We start from the raw sequence: 20,839 nt of genomic DNA on the forward strand, positions 1-20,839 counted from the left end.
ATCCATTCGTAGGGACCTCTGAAGTGGAAGTGGTGTACACCTTTTTTTTAAGGCCAACTGAGGTATTCGTTATCATAAATTAAGAGCAAACACAGATGGAATAAGGTATGTCAACATATTAATAAATAGTTTTTGGTCAATAAGTTTTGGATTGTTCATAAAAGTGTTCCTCCTGTTGAATTACAGCACTCTTGACCTTTATCTGAAGGAGAATTGTTTATTCAGCCTGATGTTAGTTATCCTCACACTGCTGGTTGTTCCTCGACAATCTCGAGGCGCCACATTGAATCTGGAGGGAAAGCTTCGACTCTTACCGGACACACTTTGCCGGTTGGAGTCGGCCTCGCCATTGCTTGTGTTTGGGTTGCTGGGGGAGCTGCTGTCCACTCCCCCCAGCAGGGGGCGCAGGTGGCTCACAGAAACCTGCTCTATGAACGAGGTCCCATACTTCCTGAAATACCACCACTCGAAGATCTAAGCAAGGAGACAGGAGACAACACCATCAGAAGATCAGTCAGAAGAAGGCGACTGAGACTGAGCTGCTCGTCTCAGACGCAAGTCACTTGATTCGTGCTTCTACTGGAAGACAAAAACTGACAGAGAAATCGTTTCATTAGATAAGTTCAGACATGTTACACGTCCTTTTTCTACATTATTCTGTAGCAGCACCAGATGATCTGTGTGGATGAAGGTTAAAAAAAAGAACATTTATCATCTAAACTCTAAAAGGGAGACAATGAGAGGACTGGTTCATGATGACGATGGTTTGGATGCAGAATTTGTGTTTTCTGCTTATTTTCCTGTCAAACCATTGACTGTATAAAGCCCGTTCAAGGACGTGCTAAACGAGCATTCTTGAACGCATACCATGGTGTTCACACTGGACTGTCTCGACTAGATACCAGCGCAGGTCCACCACCTACTCTTGGTGTGAAGGGTCAGATTGGTGTAAATCTCATGAATCTTGCTCCAGGCTTTTTCTTTCACAGCTCTGTTCCAATATGTGAAAGATTTAGAGTCACAGAAATCCATCAGGATTCAAAACACGATTATTCATTTCTCCTCCATGATCAATTTTCAAACCGTTGACGATTTTGTGAATGAAAGAGAAGCCATCCATGTCACTACCAAATCTGGGACCCTGATTTGTCAAAGTTTGAGGCAATCAGTCCAGTTCTTTTATACAGTCAATTAGTGCTGGGCGATAAGATGATACATATCATGTAGGCGATAGAGAAGTGTCTGTTGTGCCATTTGTCTTCTATTGTTTCTATCATTTTTATTTGTTTATTTTTACTGCTGAACTTTTGTGCAAAAATATATTTTCCTACTAAGAAACTTGAAACTGTTGTAAAATAAAAAAAATGTTTCTATTTGTGACAATTCAATTACAGCTTACCTGGAAAAAAACAATCATCAGGGTATATATCGTTATTGTGATATAAAATTATTTTTATTGTGATATTCACCATTATTGTGATATAAAAACAAACTATATCGTAATACATATCATTACTGTGGTATAGAATGATTTATATTGTGATATTTATTGTTTTTGTGACATAAAATAATGTATTTTGTGATATTCATCGTTATTGTGATATAAAATAATTTGTATTGTGATATAAAATAATTTATATTGTGATATATATCATTATTGTGATATAAAAATAAACTATATCGTAATACATATCGTTATTGCAATATAAAATAATTTATATTGTGATATAAAAATAAACTATATTGTAATACATATCGTCATTGTGATATAAAATAATTTATATTGTGATATAAAAATAAATTATATCAGGATTTACAATTTTTTCCATATCGCCCAGCACTACGGTCAATCAGATATAGAATATCTGCATCTTAACTGCACGATCAAGAACCTTTGGAAGCGAGTCTGGGACGGTTGGACAGTCAAATCTACAAACAAAGCTTTAGGTCATCTGGCTGAACTGTCAGACTGCAGGCTCTCAGGCAGAGGAAGAAGACTGTAAAGATCATAGCCCATCAGTGGGGAAATATCTGATCCATATCCCACTTAGCTATGAATAGAAATAAGCATCAAGTTTGTGACTCTGGTTACTTCTCTAGAAAACCCAGTAAGAAACATATTGAAAATTGTTCAAGATTTCCCTCAAAACAACCTGCTTTCCACTTTAATGACAGTGTGAGCTCAGCTCAACACAATTTCCAAGCTGCCTACGCAGCTTAAAGCCTGCAGGAGAGGAAGTGAGTTAATTAAGAAAGTGGCTATTTTAGACGCCAGACCAAACTCTGCTGCACTGGATTCTTCTGCCGTCAGGAACCTGGAGTGGAGGAAAAGCCCCAAACCTGCTGCGTTTTCAGGGTATTAAACAGGAAGCATGTAGCTGAGATATTAGCTAAAGTCTAAAATGGTAAAAGAAAAAAAAAACTGAAAAAAAGCTGAATTTGCCAAAACAGCTAACATGTAGCTGAAATATTAGCTGAACTCCAAAATAGCCCAAAAAAATGAAAAAGTCTCAATTAGCCAAAACAGCTAGCATGTAGCTGAAATATTAGCTAAACTCCAAAACAGCCTAAATAACTTTCCATATTTTACTCACCATAAAAATATATTTTGTCTAAATTTTAAAAGCTAAAAATAAACACAAGACAACATTGGGCAGTTAATAACAATGATCTGGAGGGCCGGATAGAATTACCCAGAGGGCCGGATCCGGCCCCCGGGCCTCGACTTTGAAACATGGTCTAAGTCACACATAGTTAAGCAAACACAATGGATCATGTGAGGAGTAAAAAGAGAAAATCTCACCAATATGAGTCCTGATATGAGGGAGGAGGTGCCTGTTAGAGCCACGTAGAACTTGGGCGTCAGGGTGTTGAGAAACATGCTTACTGCAGAGACCAGACACAAGGAGAAGGAAACTTCAGAAAAACAGCAAAGACGAGGAAAAAAACTGACACCAGAACATCAAACGCAAAGCAGATGAGAAATACTCCCAGCATCCTTTGAGATTCATAGTTCTGAATGTTAATCTAACATTAGGACACACATTCACACTAGAGGTCTCATATTTATTCCTGGAAGTGACAGTTTTCAAATAAGAAAAAGGATCTGACATTATAATTCCAATAGATTGCATTTAAGAGTAAATATCTGATGTGGTTTGCGCCTATTTGAGGAGTTCAGCTGAGTAAACGTTTATTCAGGCTGATTGTGGTGACGACCACATGGGTGGAGATTCCAGTTCAGATCTCTGGAGGTCATTTAAAGCCTCATTCATGTGCACCTGAACAAGGGGGTGACCTGTGGGTGATGCAGGTTTTAGGGTTGTCAGTGGAGGGTCATAGAGAGAAGCCAGTGGACCTTAACCCTTTAAGACCGGATTTTGATTTACTGTAGTGTCTCAACACGATCAACGTAGTTCCAGCTTTTCCCCTTCAGAATCTGCTGGAATTACGTTGATTACACTCATTCGTGTTCCAAACAGGAAGTACTCGCTGGTTGTGAGAAGGCCAAAGTCCCATAGACTTCCATTGAGAAATAGACGGTTATTTCTCAGTCATTTTATAATCATTCTTGCTCTGATACATCTTTCTAATTCTATTTTTTTAAATATATTTTTCTATGTCAAAATTATTCACACTATAAAGTGACCAATCAGGTGCCTGGCCCCGCCTTAACAGATTCCTCCGAGCCGCTTTCAGTGGAAAGGGTGTGGCCTTCAAACAAGTCAGAACAAGCTCACTCGTAAATGGTGACAGTAGTTCCGCTAAACTCAGACCGACTCGGACTACTCGCTGAGGGGCAGCGATCGGTTGCAATCTGGCGGTAGACGTATCAAGAGGTGACGGTGAAGGCTCTGGCCTGATTTCACGAGGGCTGGAGGTAAGGCATTTCATATGGGTGATGTTAACACATCAGTCTACTGACTGATTAATTTTCCTCATTACATTCTGCATTGCAAAAACAATGGCTATGACACAACCCAAACAAGAGTTTTTAAAAAGTAGCAAGAATAAACATATTTCAGACAAAAGATCATGGTTATGTCTGAATTCCCTCTCTACTGCCTAACCCCTATAGTGCCAAGTCTTTGGCGGGAGATGAAAGTCTTTGTTGCCAAGCAACAGCCCCAAAACATCACTGCTCTAGAGGAGATCTGCATGGAGGAATGGACCAAAGTACCAGCAACAGTTTGTGAAGACTTACAGAAAACATTTGACTGCTGTCATTGCCAACAAAAGGTTTATAACAAAGTATTGAGATGAACTTTTGTTATTGACCAAATACTTATTTTCCACCATCATTTATAAATACGTTCTTTAACCCTTGTGCTATTCTAGGTGTGTTAATGTTGGGAGTGGGGTCATCTGGACCCCACAAGACACTTTTTTGTATGATTTTTGACTTTCACTGGTGTCGGATGGATAACACGTCAATGTAAGGCTTGGGTCATCTGGACCCCATAAGATAGCACAAGGGTTAAAAACCAGTCAATGGGATTTTCTCCCTATTTTTGTCTCTCATGGTTGAGGTATACTTATGATGAAATTACAGGCCTCTCTCATCTTTTTAAGTGGGACAACTTTCACAATTGGTGACTGACTCGATACTTTTTTGGCCCACTGTAAGCAGTTTCCAGAATTTTAAATCAGTTTGGACACCATGCTTACTCAATAACATTTATAACATCAATCATTTGCGGAACCTAATAAATATGAACATTTTACAGTCTATTTATTAATCCACTGTGAATGATTCTTAAAACATACATTTAAATATATTCTTTTAAAATGACAATTTGTTCAAACGCAATGAATTATGGTCTTTTTTTCAACAAACGAGAGAGAATTGATGCACACTTCGTGGAAATGTGTTAAAAGTTGCCAGTTCTGTAATGGTCAATAAGCAGTGGTTCTCCCTGTTACCTATCAAACATAAATGTAAGATATAGTATATTCATTATCAATAGTGTTAATATAGACGTGACTGTAACATTTAAGTATATGTATAAACCAACATGTTTGAATAAACAAAAAAAAAAACCTCAAGGCAAAAAAAAAATGATGCAATAAGAGAAATAGAGTCAATAAAATCACTTTATCGAGTTTGATTTCAGACCTGGATAGGATACAGTAAACCTAAAGAGTTCCCAACAGTTTTTTCTGACCATCCACATGCTGGATGGTGGCGGGGGGGGGGGGGCCGACAAAAGACACCAATCAGATGAGTCCCCGCCTCTCCCACTCACATGCATTAACTAAGTGCAGCTGGGCATCAATTCAATCCAGTGAAGTGGAGGCTCTTGTTGCAACAGAAAGGCTCTTTCAGAAAGGCTGGTAGTAAAACAGGCCTGAAAGCTGCCGTTAAGGATGAGAGAACACTACCACGGTCTGACGGAAGGCTTCAGCAGTCATCACTGTTGGCTTTTAAAACTGCACATACGAAGATCGTATGATAGTCAAAGGTTAGACATCTGAACTTCCAGATTAAAGCGACGAAAATGCCTTTTGGTTTAAATAAAATGATCAAATTCTGATTCAGTGCTACTTGAAAAAAGTCAGAAGCTACAGAAGTCTGCCTCAGATGATGAAAGATGAGGTCCCTTTCAGGAAGGACACCATCAAGTTTTCCAAACATATGTATAAACTTCAGACCCACTGAGTGTGGTAAAGGAGCAGCTGCTTCACATAGAAACCATAACGCTTATGCTATGTTAGCACCGCCTTTGCCAACGCGTGTTCAAGCAACCACAACCCAAAAAAAGTCCATGTAAAGGAACGTAAAGCCATAAACCACTCAGTGAGCCATAGAGAAAACGTATGCACATTTTTCTACGGGCATGCTGCAGACAACAGCTTGTAGTAAACACTTCAATAACACACAAAGGTGAGTCAGGGTGAGACGGGGGCATGTCGTATAGATTCTTCTTTTTTTAAAACCTCTGAATCCTGAGCACAGTCCAAGACAACTGTTATGCAGTTCACATGATAAATGTGTACTTCTTGCATGCAGCCTGACAGTTAGAATTTAGGGAATTCAACTATCAGAGTCTAGTTTGGGGCTGCACGGTGGTGCAGTGGTTAGCGCTCTCGCCTCACAGCGAGAAGGCCCCGGTTCGACTCCCGGCTGGGACCTTTCTGTGTGGAGTTTGCATGTTCTCCCCGTGCATGCGTGGGTTTTCACCGGGGACTCCGGCTTCCTCCCACCGTCCAAAAACATGCTTCATAGGTTAATTGGTGACTCTAAATTACCCCTAGGTGTGAATGTGAGAGTGAATGGGTGTGTGATTGAGGCCCTGTGACAGACTGGCGACCTGTCCAGGGTGTACCCCGCCTTCGCCCTTCAGTAGCCGGGATAGGCTCCGGCACCTCCGCGACCCCGAAAGGGACAAAGCGGTCAAGAAAATGGATGGATGGAGTCTAGTTTGTGTGGACATCCTACAGAACTCCTATGGGCACTTAGGCATCACCTGTACACCCCATGTATGCAGCATTTGGAGCCATCAGTAAGGTGCCGGTATTCACACCTTACTTATGACTATAGAGTGGTGTAAGGACACCCTGCGGCAGCATCACCCTCATTATCCTTATAAATACTTCACAATGCACCACACACACGGCAATGGTATGCTCCATTTCCATCTCTGGAGGTGGCCATAGTTCCTTAAGATGCAGCCACGCCTCTCTATGATCCTGTATGGACCCTGACTACCAAAAACGGACTCAGTGCATTTAACTGGAAAAGTTTTTTAGTCTGGACTGAGTCTGCGTAACCCTTGTGCTATCCAAGGTATGTTGATGCTGGGAGTGGGGTCTTCTGGAACCCACAAGAGAGCGCTCAACTTTTTTTTTTCAATGATTTTTTATTTTCACTGGTGTCCGTGGCAGACATGAAACCCTGTTCACCTTCATCCACATTTTTTATAGGAGGGATAACACGTCAATGTAAGGCTTGGGTCATCTGGACCCATAAAATAGCACAAGGGTTAATTTGGTCCAAATCGAGTCCTGAACTTGGTGCGCTTGGTGTGTATGGAGACCGAAAGTTTCTGTTTGGAACCAGACTTGTAAACAAAACCATGTGATTAAAGATCTCTTCAGTGATTGGTCTGGAATTAGGAGGGCAGGGCAATCCTAATCCTTGTCGGGATAGTTCACTTATTCAAACTTTATATTTCTCTAATCAACATCAGGTACAACACTTTTCATTTGCTGATTCTGTACGGCAGAAGCATGCGGCAAGACGGTTACTGAGGGGGCGACGGCTAAATGGTTACGCTGAGAAGTGATTATGACCTGTAGATGGTTAGTTAAACAGTACAAGAAGCAATGTGGATCCCATTAAAAGTTCTTTTAATGGGCCTGCATTCATCCAAACACATTTCAACAAGTTTCTTGCTGCTGTTTTGTTGCTCAACATTTGTCCGTAGCTCTCCATTTACATCCCATAATGCATAGGGTGGTCTTTTGGTTCAGTTGTTCCACTGCAAGCATGGAGCCTATTCAGATTGAGGAAACTCAAAGTGAACCAGACCTCAGTCCAAATGGAAACAAACCAAGAACACCTCGAAAGATGAGTCAGAAAGTGGTTCCTGGTCCAGGACCAGGGTCCGTTTGGGTGTGTTCAGACTAAATATTTGTTTGGGATTATTGGGAGAAACAAACTCTGGTTCCATTTGAGTGAACCAAATGTGTATGTTTACAATTTGAATACACTAGAGGTGTAACAGAACACAATACTCAAGGTTTGGTTCGTGCTGTGGGTTTAGGGTCACAGTTGGGATCAGTAGAAAGTAAAATCAACAGGAAAAAAACCCCAAAAAGATAAAAGTAAAAAATTACTGTTTTGATAAGGTAAAAAACATAGCCGAGCAACATTGATGGATGGTAAAACAAAGACAGTACAGAAAATAAATTTGAAACCAATTGCATTTGGTGTGGACGAACAATTGATTTTCATAAGGCGCGCGCAATGTACCCAGAGGAGGAGGGGGGTTACGCAGTACAGGCATGGACCGAACTGTGGCTAGTGATCGATATGGATCACGGATTATCCATCATCCGTTACACCCCTTGAACACATCCTAAGCTTAAAGATGTGTTGTGTATTTTATACAACATTCTCATTTTCTAAAGTCGTATCAGACTCATGGCTTGGACAGAAATGGTCTGCTTCATCAGCTTGTTTAGTTTATTTGAGTCCTGATGCTACGATCCTAACAGATGACTGCAAACTCCCTCTCCACCACAGACTTGTAAATACAGAGCTATAACATGATGCACACACTACTGACCCAAAGCTTCCTCAACAAGGGCAGTAGGCATCAACTGACCACTGAGCTGCACGTTTAGTTCTGTTGGTTATCTGGCTCTAAACCAGAGGTCTGCAGTTTCTCATAGTTAAATATCAAACATGTATATTTCACAATCATCATTTCTTTGTGACATTAAAGGTTGTTTCCACATCAGGTGAGAAACTGGTGACAGACTTCTCTGTTCTTAGTCTCAAGACCACACTAACACAAAGGACTCCTGTGAGAGGATTTCTGAATACGATGAAACAATGAGTTAGATTGAAATTCAAAGGAGAAATAATTTCCTGATGTGATCCTTCACTATTAACAAGATTTTCAGTCAACTAACCTTACAGTCACACAAACTATGTTCTAGGGTTGTAAGTCAATATTAGTAGAAAATATCCTTAAGCTTTTTCTGGAGCTTTCCATACAAGAAGGAGGGTCTCTAAGACTGGAAAAACCAAAGAACCAAAGAACTAGTCCTCCCGGAAAGCCTGCTTTGAAAAACCTGCTGGTAGATGATGATCCTTTTTAGTTCAGAGCTCTTAACACGGAGCAACATCCTGTTGTGGAGCTTTCACGCTGACTCATGCTGAGGTGGAAAAGTTATGGAAGAATCTCACTCCACTGGTCTGCTCAGCAATGCTCTGTGATACATGACCTGGACTGTGGGACTAGAATCTAGAGAGGAACTCAGTCATTCAAATCCTGGGTCACCTCAGGACCTCTACAGGTCACCTCCATGAATCAGTGCTCTCAGCTGCCAGTCATATGACTTATGGAGACAGGTGGAGAGAGGGAGGCAGGGAAGGATGTAGCTGTACTTTGGAGAAGTGATGTAAGCAGAAAAGACAGAGGAATAAGATGTTAAGATCCCTCTTAACCCTTGTGATATTCTAGGCATGTTTACATTAAAAGTGGGGTCATCTAGGCCCCACAAGACAGTGGGCTGAACTTATTTTTTCAAGGATTTTTTATCTTCACTGGTGTCCATGGCAGACATGAAATCCTTTCCACCTTCGCCATGAAGTGATCACACATCAATATAAGGGTTGGGTCTATTTGGACCCCATAAGAGAACACAAGGGTTAGAGGGCTTAAATCATGCTATTGTTCAGGTACATTCACACTAAACGCAATTCGGCAGAGGCGGCCAGTTGCAATGTTAATTAATGGTCCAAAAGCGCTCTGAGGTGAATTGAAGTCCCACTATCAAATACTAATCCAATACAAGCGTTTTTGTCCTGTAGCAGCACGGTGGTTCTCTGGCTGCAGCCAGACAGCCTCCTGGACATCATCGGAGCTCCACACGCCGAGAGACGGAGCCACTAGGGGACTGCGGAGTTGGGAACAGGAATGGGAGACTGTGAAGCGCGGGTCAGGAGCTGGTTAGCGGGTACTGCGGAGTGCATGCGGGAACTTGGGAGGGTGGGGCGGGAACCGGTGACCACAGAGGGCAGGGCGGAAACTGCAGACAGGGGAGCGTGGGACGAGAACTGGGGAGCAGGGACCGCGGAGCACATGCAGGAACCGGGGACCGCGGAGCTGGGAGCGAAGTACTGAAATTGGAACCGATAAGGAACCGAAACCAAAGAACCACTTTGGCACCGGAACCGCATAAAACCCAATAGGTGCCCAAAAGAGCAGTGGCTATCGCTCCTGCGGCGGAGCTCAGGCGCTCCACATGCCCACAAACAGCGAGATGCTGCGGGGGTTTCCAGTTCCGGTCTCATTGAGACATTAAAAAAAGGAAAAACCGTCTCCTAATTTTATTTTCCCCCTCGGATTAATATGAAACAGTGAGCCTTCAAGCTCAGCCACAGTGACACAAAACCGCAGAAGAGGCCGTCCTAGAGACCCAGCTCCCTGTATGGGAAATCTTGTAATAATAATCATAATCCAAACTCGGAGACATGATTACCAATGTTTTGGTAGAACTCGTCAAAATAAATAAATCTTTTCCTCTACAATGTATGCGTCTTCCATTCATTCCAATGATATCCATAGATATCCATGCAGCCGGAACACATTTTTTGACAGGTGGCGAGCAGCGAATTCGGCGCGCGGCGAAAGAGGCGTGGGGCGTGCGAATCGCGTTCGATGTGAAAGCACCTTTAAGTCTTTCAGAGTAAACTATATCCATACAATGTATTACATTTGGAACACTAAAGAACAAATTTTGTGTAAAGTATGAGTCATTTTCATGAACTCTTTCTTCCCTGGAAGTAGGATCTCTGAGGCTCCGCCTTTCTTTCCTTGTGGGTGCTGCCTATTTTATGACGTCATCCTACAACCGGCTTTGACAGCCTTTGTGTTTCTGTGTTTCGCTCACAAAAACATATTCCAAACTTTTGCAAAGATAGATGTGCATATAGAATGAAAGCCTTTTTCTGATCACTAATAGCTCCGGTTTGCTCGGAGTTTCCTCCGTCTGAATAGGCTCCGTGCTCAAAGTGGAACAACTGGACCAAAAACAAACTCTAGCCGGGCTTTAGGGGAGTAAACAGCAGTGAGAAGACTGTGAATGAGGCACAGACAAACTTGGAGCAATGATGAGACACAGCAACTCATTAAAATGTGGTCAGATGAGTACAGACTCATTGAAACAACTTTGAATGAGAAACACTTTTCTTCTCACATTGTTTTCCTGATAATCTACACATCAGAAACACTCATCACCTTGCAGCATGCCTCCAAAGCAGCAGTGAAAAGTGACGTTAATACAGACGTTCGAAATTGGTCAGCAAAATATAAAGTTTGAATAAGTTAAATTACCAACTCTGCACTTGGAGGGCTACATGTAGGAGAAGAATTTGGATTGGGCCTCGGTGATCAGCATTATTTCTGAAAATAAGAATTCCTGGTAAGACAATTTTTCTTACCCTGTTGGCAGATATGAGCGACAATGCATCTTAGTGGAGGATTGATTTGTAAATAAAACAGCTGCTTTTGGCTCATATGCTGACAACACTGTCCACTCATCAATACATCTGCTGCACTGAACTCCATGACAGTTTAAACTCACAAACTCACTTTAGTCACAGGATCTGCAGCAGCATTGAGAACAGATTCAGATCCAACGCAGCCACATTACGTTTCATTAATTTCATCACAGTCTCAAGTCAATCCTCAACTGCCTTAGTATGAACAGAAACATTAAAAACAAAGAATTAAAGCAGAAATTCCACTGAAATCCAGACATTTACATCATTTACCTTCTGCTTCTACACAGAAATCTGGGCCAACAAAGCTGGCTGAGCCAAAAACAAACTTATACATAAAAAGAAATAATAAAAAAGTTAAAAACTGAATTTATTGATCTGAATTCTTCATAGATTGATCATTTTTGGCCATGCCATCACTGCAGGAATAAGAACAGCAGGATTAGATGTATTCTGTGATCTTCTGGGAATTAATAAGCCGCTCTGTCGTGACAAAGGAGTGTGACGGTACAGAAAGGCCCGCAAATGAAAAGGCTGACGAGGTTAACTGCAGCTTTCATGATGACAAATCCAACTATTTCCTCAAACAGATGCAACCGGACCAATTCAATTACAACTGTTGACTTCAATATCCAGGACGAGTGTGTGTGGAGCAGCCTTAGGGAGCTGCTGCGTCCACTGCTAACACCGTAGAGAGCTCGTATGAGCATCAGAACTGACCATAGGAAGGATGTTTGAAATGAAAACAAACCCCAGAGGTGAGACCTTTAGGTCCACAATGTTCCAACTGCTCTGACTGGAAGTCAAACCAGCAACGATTGGTTGTTTGGAAGAAATGTTTGGTGGCAGATGCAGAACTCACAAATCCAACAGATATCAGCCTAAACCAGGCATGTCCAAAGTCTGGCCCATGGGCCAAATGCAGCCCACATTCAAAATTCTACTGGCTCACATGTCATAAAATCAATAATATGGGCCCCCAGCACTAGGGCTGCCACAAACAATTATTTTAATAGTCGACTAATCACTGATTATTGTTTTAATTAGTCGACAAATTGGGTCAGGTGTAAAGTGGATGTAAAGCACACATCTTAACCATCATTAGGATTAAACTAACTAAGCATAGAGACATTGAAGATGATAGTTTACTAAACTTTCAATGACTCGTGCAGCCTCTGTCCCTCATTAGTTTCTGGTATTTAAACAAGATTAAACTACAAAAGTTGCATTACCCTCTATAATGCTAGTGTGAATGTTTTTTGATGAAAGTAGTCACTGAAGCTGTTTGCTGAAAACGGTGATGCAATTGACTTTAACTGCTGCTGGGATTTACTGAAAATGCAAAACCTATTTGCAAAATGTTAAATTTGCGTAAAGACTGGAAATTTCGTTAAAGAACTAAAATTTAACATAAGTTTCTAAAAAAAATGTAGTAAAATTGCTTTAAAATCCCTAATACATACCAATTTTGCAAAAATATTTAGTGTGTTCCTTAAATACCAGCTAAACTCCAAAATAGCCCAAAAATTCATCAGTAAACTAAACAAGTCAAAAACATTAGCTTGTAGCTAAAATAAAGTTACCCTAAAATAATCCCAGTAGAGAACAAATTAGTAAAAAAATGTAAGCATGTTGCTAAAATATTAGCTAAACTCCAAATGTTTTGAAAATTACAACAGAGGATTAAAACATAGCCATGAATATATTTAAATGCTTGTTGCTAATCTACTTAAAATGTTGAGCTTTGTTTAACTTTACTACACTTTGACTCCATATAATATAAAGTAACAACTAATTAGTCATCGACTATTTTAGTAGTCGATTAGTCAACTAATCGTGGCAGCCCTACCCAGAACTTTCTAATAATTGTGTACAATTTCTTGATAGTAACTGGTTAAATTCTGTCATGTTGTGCTGTTTGGCAAAACCGTTGTAGGATCCGTTTGTGACACGTTCCAAGTTATTTCTAAAATGTCAAGTGTAAACTAAATAAACAGATGTTGTTCTACTATTAAAACTGTAGTGGTTTGTACTTATCAATTACATTTAACACAAAATTATACGTAACGTTTCATGTAAAGGTTTCTGACTGTGGTGGACCACAGAAAAATGGTTGGAGGTCAGTGAACACAACCAGAACTCACACATGAGGTGTGCCAGAATATAACATTTAGAAGATTCAACTTTATCATCTAAAAATACTGTATTGTTAGAGTCACTTAATTTAATTTTAGTTATGAATTTGTGACTGAGATGCACAAACATGAATAAACTGCATAGTTTTTTTCTTTTTAATCACAACTGACATTACACTAACCACAGCTGATTTACTCCACTGAGATGATCTCCTGTGGCACAGGATGTCTTTTATTTTGAAAGGAATCCATGCAAAAAGTTATTAACTACAATGTTTCATATTTAGAAAACATGACTATTTTCTCTGTATTTGTTCATTTTCATAAACATCAGAAAACAAAGGATTTGGACTGTAGAAATTTTACTTTGAAAGTCAGTTTACAAATATCTTATTGATATCAATAATCTAATTTTTGTAGACTTGTAAATTGCTCTATATAACAGTTTACAAAAAAGATTCCCAAAAATCTAAATGGAAGTTCCCCTTTTACTATGGTTCTAAATTCCTGCGGTTCTGGGTCTAACCTTTCTGTATCTTATTCTGAAAATCTGCCGGTGCCGTGCCATATCCCGTGTGAGAGAAATGTGGTATTTACACTTTAAATGAGACAGTTTGAACAGTGAACGACAACATTTACTCAACTCTGAAGCCACTTTTATGAACCACTGAAGTACAGGCGGTGGCAGACTTAACAGTTTGAGAGACCCGGGCGAGCAACAAGATGGGGAGTGGTTGTAATAATCATTTCTTTTTAAATCCTTAATCTCTTTCATTTTTCAGGTTTACTAAAGAAGGCAAAATACACAATAATACTTGAATAATAGTTTGAAAAATACTCCGTTTGCCTTTCCTCTCTTTTTCTCACTTCTTTTTAAGTTCCTTTGACTATGTTCTTTGTTTCTTTCTGCACTTTTTTGCTTTTTCACAGCTGGATGATTATCACAATGCCATCTAACTAGGGGTGTAATGTATCACAAAACTCACGGTTCGGATCGTGTCACAGTTTTAGGGTCAGGGTTCAGATCATTTTTCGGATAAATGAAAAGGTAAAAAAAAACTATAGAAGATAAAATCCTGAAATTACTTCTTTGAAAAGCTTTAAAGATATATTTGAGAAAACATTTGTAAAGTATTTCAAAGCAATATACACTCACACATCTTTGAACAAAAAACATAAAAGTATGTAGTTTGTGATTACATGTACATGTCTGGAGAACAAATCTACAAAAACAGAGAGAAAAGATTCAATAAATGCAATTTTCCCAAATTAAGTCTTAGATGAAGAAGTTAAAATTACACTTTCATTATTTTTGTTATCAATTGTAGTATTAACACTAACTGTGTGAACATTTAAATATTTCAAATAATTATTATTATGTGCAGGTGAAGCGATGCCATGTCCGCTTTTCCAAGCGATTTTTGATCCTTTTGGCTTGCCGTACTGCCTTCCCCTGACGGCACGTCTCTGTTGCAGGAGCAGCGGCTGGAGACGTGCACTGATGCTTTCTTCAGCTCTTCAAAATAAATCAACCTGATCCCAGTATCCTTGTCGTCCATGACGAGTTTGAGAAAAGCTTTGATGGAAGCTTTTGTGACCAACAAGTTTGATTACCTTCATTTTTGATATTTCGGGAAAAAGATGAAAGTATTTTTGGCGTCTGAATTCAAGATAAGATCATCAGACTCTCAGAAAAATTCAAACTCTTGTTTTGGCTCAATCAACCTTCAGCTCTAGAAGAGCTAAAAGACAGAAATAGCAGAAATTAGCAGCAGTTACCACAGAAACCCAACTGTGCTGCAGATTTGCTGGTGTTACCACAGCAACAGAGACTCTTGGCTGGCACCAGACTACAGTCATCAAATGACCGGTGAACACCTCATGATGTTCTTCATCTCCAGAAGAAGACTTCATGCCAACAGCTTGAAACTAGGAATGCACCCAAACGTCATTTTGTGGCTGTAGCTGGATACTAATTAAAACGCTGGGCCTTGTATTAAATATTGAATGGCTAAAAATAAGTTTTAACCGTGTTTTTCAAAAAAGTAAATGTTCACATCCTATCAAACATCAATTCGAAAAGCAGACGGGCTACTAAAACAGAACACATGTATCCACGCACATAGCATAAGGTCTCTCTTGATTGGACAGAGTGGTTGCCATAGAAACGTTGACTCAGACCACTACGTACTGACATCATCTGGTTCCAACATGGCGTCTGTACCATGAAAACATGGCGACTGAATCGCTTCATTTGGTTGGACCCAAACAACAGCTTCATTTTGCTTCATTTTGAAAACATTTTTATGCAGAGTAAGATATTGAAAGTTATTTAAGATTTAAGTTGATTTACTCTGGAATAATACTATTGCCTGTTTTTATTTATAATTATTTTTAAAAGTTACAGTTTTAAAGTTTTAAAAATTGTCATTCTGCTAGTTTTTTTTTTTTTTTAATTTCGGCATTTACTAGGATTTTTAGGCTATTTTGAAGTTTTGCTAATATTACAGCTACATGCTAACTGTTTTGGCTAACCTAAGTTTTATTTTTTTAGTTCTTTATACTAATTGGACATTTAGCTAATATTTTAGCTGGCTATCAATTTCAGCATTTTCATCTATCACTAGCATCTTTAGTGGCCCAATTCAGTTTACATCATTCACACTAGCATTATCACAGGTAGTGCTATATATCTAGTTCATAATTGTGTTAAAAAGTTACGTTTTAAAGTTTTAAAAATGTACTTTTTCAGTGTTCAATAAATGTTTATCCTGTTTGGATTTTGGCCCCCTGTACGATTGAGTTTGACACTCCTGCTCTAGAGCAATAGGCTAAATTCCTCCATATACTGTACAAGGTTTTGTTCTTTGAATTAATAAACTCAGACCATTGCAGTACTACTGCTGAGTTGATTGGGTTGATTCCTGATCCAAGAGATCCAACAATAATTCCTGTTTTACTAATAACTCAGGATAAGAACTCTTCACGTGAAGCACATCAAGGCAGGACAGATCTGATCCACACACATCACACAGACTGTGTGTACAACATTTCATAATGTGAATTACTTAGAGCTGATAAATGATGATCTCTTCTATACCTCATCGGTTATATCAACAGAAAAGAATATTTACTTTAGTGAATCCTGCTATGAATAAATACTTGATCAAAATGATTTACAAGCAACCTTTTTTCTAAAATATTTTCAGAAGAAAATTTCAAGCAAAAAAAAAAAAAAAAATTAGAGATTTGAAAAAGTAAAAAAAGCGACCAAGAATGACAGTATTTACCACAAACACATGTAGTGACGGTTTGAGAAAGATTAGCCAATATTTTTCATTTTGTAGAAAATGTATTAAATTTGAGTTTTCACTTTTAACATAGCTAGCTTTTAGCTCAAAGCTAAAGCTAGCTATGCTAGCGGCCCGAGCCTTTAGTGAAAAGCAAAAAGCTAGCTATGTTTGCGGTCTGAGCTTTTAGCTTAAAGCTAAACCTAGCTATGTTAACGATCTGAGCTTGTAGCTCAAAGCTAGCTATGTTAGCGGTCCGAGCCTTTAACTCAAAGCTAAAGCTAGCTATGTTAGCGGTCCGAGCCTTTAACTCAAAGCTAAAGCTAGCTATGTTAGCAGTCCGTGCTTTTAGCGAAAAGCGAAAAGCTAGCTATGTTAGCAGTCTGAGCTTTCAGCTCAAAGCTAGCTATGTTAGCAGTCCGAGCCTTTAACGAAAAGCTAAAGCTAGCTATGTTAGCAGTCCGAGCCTTTAACGAAAAGCTAAAGCTAGCTATGTTAGCGGTCCGAGCCTTTAACTAAACGCTAAAGCTAGCTATGTTAGCGGCCCGAGCCTTTAGCGAAAAGCGAAAAGCTAGCTATGTTGGCGGTCTGAGCTTTTAGCTTAAAGCTAAAGCCAGCTATGTTATCGGTCTGAGCTAACATCAAAGCTAATATCTAATTAAAACCAAACTAAAAGATGTATTTGAAAAGTGTCTTTGGGGAGAAAGAACCAGTGATGTAGCTAACAAAGAAGTTTTAACATTAGAGATAAAATAACATAAAGCTGCTGTTTACAGACACAACCAAGAGTCTTTCTCGAAATGTGGATTTATGGAGACAGTTGTGTCCACGTACCAAGCCGCTCTGCATAATGTGTGGAGACTCCAGTGTTTCACTTAGAATCACAATAATACAGTTACAGATTGATTGATTCACGTTTATTATTATATTTAGAAAATACCAGTTATACGACTTTTTTTAGTTTTTGTATATTTGCTTCATTTATTCATCACATCTGAAACAGCGGACATGGCTGACGTTAGCATCGGGTTGTTAGCGTTCACTTTGACGTTAAAGTGGAAATCTTGATCCCAAAGTCTACGTTTAAACAAGCTACAAACAAACTAATGGAACACATGTTTATGCCGGACTACAAAGTTGTATGTTTACAGTTTAAAATGTGTTGTTTACACTAGGCAGTTCCTACGCATTTTGTTTAAAAACTCTTAATTGTACACTAGCCTTTTTTTTGTGAGGGTTTATTCACATTTAATTGTCTAAATACATATGGCCAGTGATGAACTTTTTTCTTGACTACACAGACCCAGAGGAAGGGTCAAGAAGGGGTTAGGATAAAACCTCCAAACGTTTCCTGAGTGCGGCTGTGTCTGCAGCTCACCGCTCCTCCATGGGATGGATCAAATACAAAGAACACATTTCACACATTTAGGAGTGTGACAGCTAATGGAACTTTGACCTTAATGTGCCGCCAAAAAACAAAATCCAGCCTTGGACGCCTAAAATAGGTGCAGCCAATGCAGCAACATGCATCTTGGCTCCACCGTAGTGAGAAAAAACAAAAGCGTGAACGGCTCAGCCCTCCTCTCCAGAATGATGGGCTCTTCAAGAGACTTGCAAACATGCAAGAAAGTTTCTTTGTGCATCAGTCCAGACTGAGTGAGGTTTCATCAAAATAAGAGCCCAAGAGAAGCTGTTTGGTTGGAGAACACTCAGATGAAGTTTGTTTACTGCACAGCAATCTCGTGCTGCTTAACCTTTTACCTGTCTGCTCTAGAAACATTCCAAAGAACATTTAGAAAAATTATTAGAAACATTGTTCGTGTGTTTTACTCCCCAAGGCAAAACGCAGCAAAAAAAAATATTTTCTTTTGTTTTTTTATTGATTCTGTTTTAGATGGTTAAAAGATTAACTGGGACTTCTGACAATTTAACAAACACATTTTTCTCAAACTATTTTTAACTTTGTTTTATTGTAAAACTTTAGAAAACTGTTTACATTTTTATTTAACTGTAACCCTTGTGTTAGCTATGGTATGTTCACATTAAATGTGGGGTCATCTGGACCCCATCTTCACTGGTGTCCGTGGCGGACATACATTCCTGTCCACGTTTGTCATGGGAGGGATCACACATCAGTGTAAGGGTCGGATCATCTGGACCCAGAAGAGAAGGTTAAGACATGCTACAGTGCCGAGGACTTCACCTACACTTTTTGTTTCAGCATAAAAGTCACTACATTTATGGTGAAGCTCTATTTACTATGACAACTTTCAGGGAATACGGAATAAAAGTTTGCTGAGGATGTTATTTCATGCACTTCTATGAGATGTTTTTTTGCTTTTTTTAATTTACTTTTTTAAAATAAATAAAGTTATTGTTGGTCTTTGTATCATTCTACATTTTTATGGCAATATTTTCACTGTTTCTGCAAATTAACTTCAGTTTTCAGCTTTGTCAACTAATAATAATCATCCATCCATCCATCCATCTTCCAGACCGCTTCTTCCCTTTCGGGGTCGCGGGGGTGCCGGAGCCTATCCCGTCTACTGATGGGCGAAGGCGGGGTACACCCTGGACAGGTCGCCAGTCTGTCTCAGGTCCTCAATCACACACACATTCACTCCCACAATCACACCTAGGGACAATTTAGAGTCACCAATTAACCTATGAAGCATGTTTTTGGACGGTGGGAGGAAGCTGGAGTCCCTGGTGAAAACCCACGCATGCACGGGGAGAACATGCAAACTCCACACAGAAAGGTCCCAGCCGGGATTCGAACCGGGGCGTTCTCGCTGTGAGGCAAGAGCGCTAACCACTGCGCCACCGTGCAGCCCTAATAATAATCAGTAAATTAAATAATGAATTAACATAGCAACTTAAGTCTGTGAGAGTCCAGAGGAAAGAACTATTCCTTGCAGAATGCTTAGGGGACCTGTCCACACCTGTGACCCCCCCCCCACACACACACACACCCACACACACACACATAGGACGCTACCACAGATGAGGATCCCTCTGAGGAAAACACAACAGTTACAAATAAGTGGTAAAGAAGTCAAATTTACACAAAAAAAAAAACTTTATGGATGACTATACATCACTTAAAGGAATTTAAAAACTTCAAATAAGTAAAAAAAAAAAGAATATATTTATATAAAATGCTGTAAATATTGAATAAATATATCCCTAAATTTCAGCTAATTCTTAAAAGGTTCTGGTCCTTCCTTTAGAAGCCTTGCACATCCTGGGAGGCTGTTCCACAGGCGAGGACCGTCATAACTGGAAGTTTTGGTTCTAACTTTAGGCCAGTAATATTAGAGGTCCTGTAGTTTGTTTGGACACACACCGTCAAAGCAGCAGGACGGATGGATAACCTCAAGAAAAGCTTTCATAATACCGTCCTTCCACTACTCTGTGAGCTAAACGTCATTAAGGAAACTCTTAACTGCTGGAATGATGCGTAAACAGAATGAAGACGGCGGCATTTCCTCATCTAGAGCTACGATCTGATGTCAGAAACAGTGAAGTGAGGAGGGTCAGACGGACGCTTCCTGCAGAGAAAAGCTTCAGACGCTGCAGCAGCTTCAGAAACAGCAGCGCCTCAGACCCCAGCTAAAGCCGGAGAGAGCAGAGAGGGGAGCTTCAGGAGTCTGAAACCCTGACAAAAGCATCCATCTTCTGACATACCCACTCACCTAAACGTGAACATGCATAAGCGTTTGCACACCAGACTGAACCCGGGATGGACATTTCTAAAACACAAGCGAGCAGACCAGGCTGACATATGAGCACACGCTAAGCACACGGAAGCAGTGAATGAAAATGCAAGGCGAGCAGAAAGCCCGGCTAGCTTGGAGTGCTGACTCTCTGTGCTAAAATGGTAGATCCCAGATTTCTCCACTTTACCACCAGCAACCATGGAGGCCAAAAATGAAGGAGCAGGAAAAGAGGAAAGCTTTCCTCCAGCTGCTGTCTCAGAGGGAACGCATCCACAGACATTCAGACGGACAGAATCATGCGCATATTCAGAGGAGACGGGAGGATGGAGGTGATACTTACATGAGGACTCTGTGCCGAACATGGCTGGGCCAGGAGCTGTGATGGAGAGAGAGTAGGAGAAGGAGGAAAGAGCAGGGGTGGGGGGGCAGACAGAGAGAGAGGGGGGTGATGAGCAGGCA

At 40.0% G+C, this 20,839-nt stretch overlaps 1 protein-coding gene across 8 annotated transcripts in view; it reads right to left on the reverse strand.

The window, feature by feature from the left end:
* The window catches only part of LOC112139209 (suppressor of tumorigenicity 7 protein homolog), a 43,707-nt gene that overhangs the window by 12,310 nt on the left and 10,558 nt on the right, over positions 1-20,839 (reverse strand). For 5 of the 8 annotated variants that reach the window (XM_024261939.2, XM_024261938.2, XM_024261932.2 and 2 more), the window contains 3 exons: positions 20,721-20,756; positions 2,804-2,886; positions 315-474 (listed from right to left, as the gene is read on the reverse strand). In XM_024261939.2, the coding sequence (XP_024117707.1) occupies positions 315-474; positions 2,804-2,886; positions 20,721-20,742 (265 nt within the window). In that variant the 5' untranslated portion in view covers positions 20,743-20,756. The remainder of the gene's footprint in view (positions 1-314; positions 475-2,803; positions 2,887-20,720; positions 20,757-20,839) is intronic. The other 3 variants (XM_036212219.1, XM_036212220.1, XM_036212221.1) reach the window with 1 other exon arrangement.

This window comes from Oryzias melastigma, linkage group LG6 (assembly GCF_002922805.2).
Source record: "Oryzias melastigma strain HK-1 linkage group LG6, ASM292280v2, whole genome shotgun sequence".
In the NCBI taxonomy this organism is placed as follows: Eukaryota; Metazoa; Chordata; class Actinopteri; order Beloniformes; family Adrianichthyidae; genus Oryzias; species Oryzias melastigma.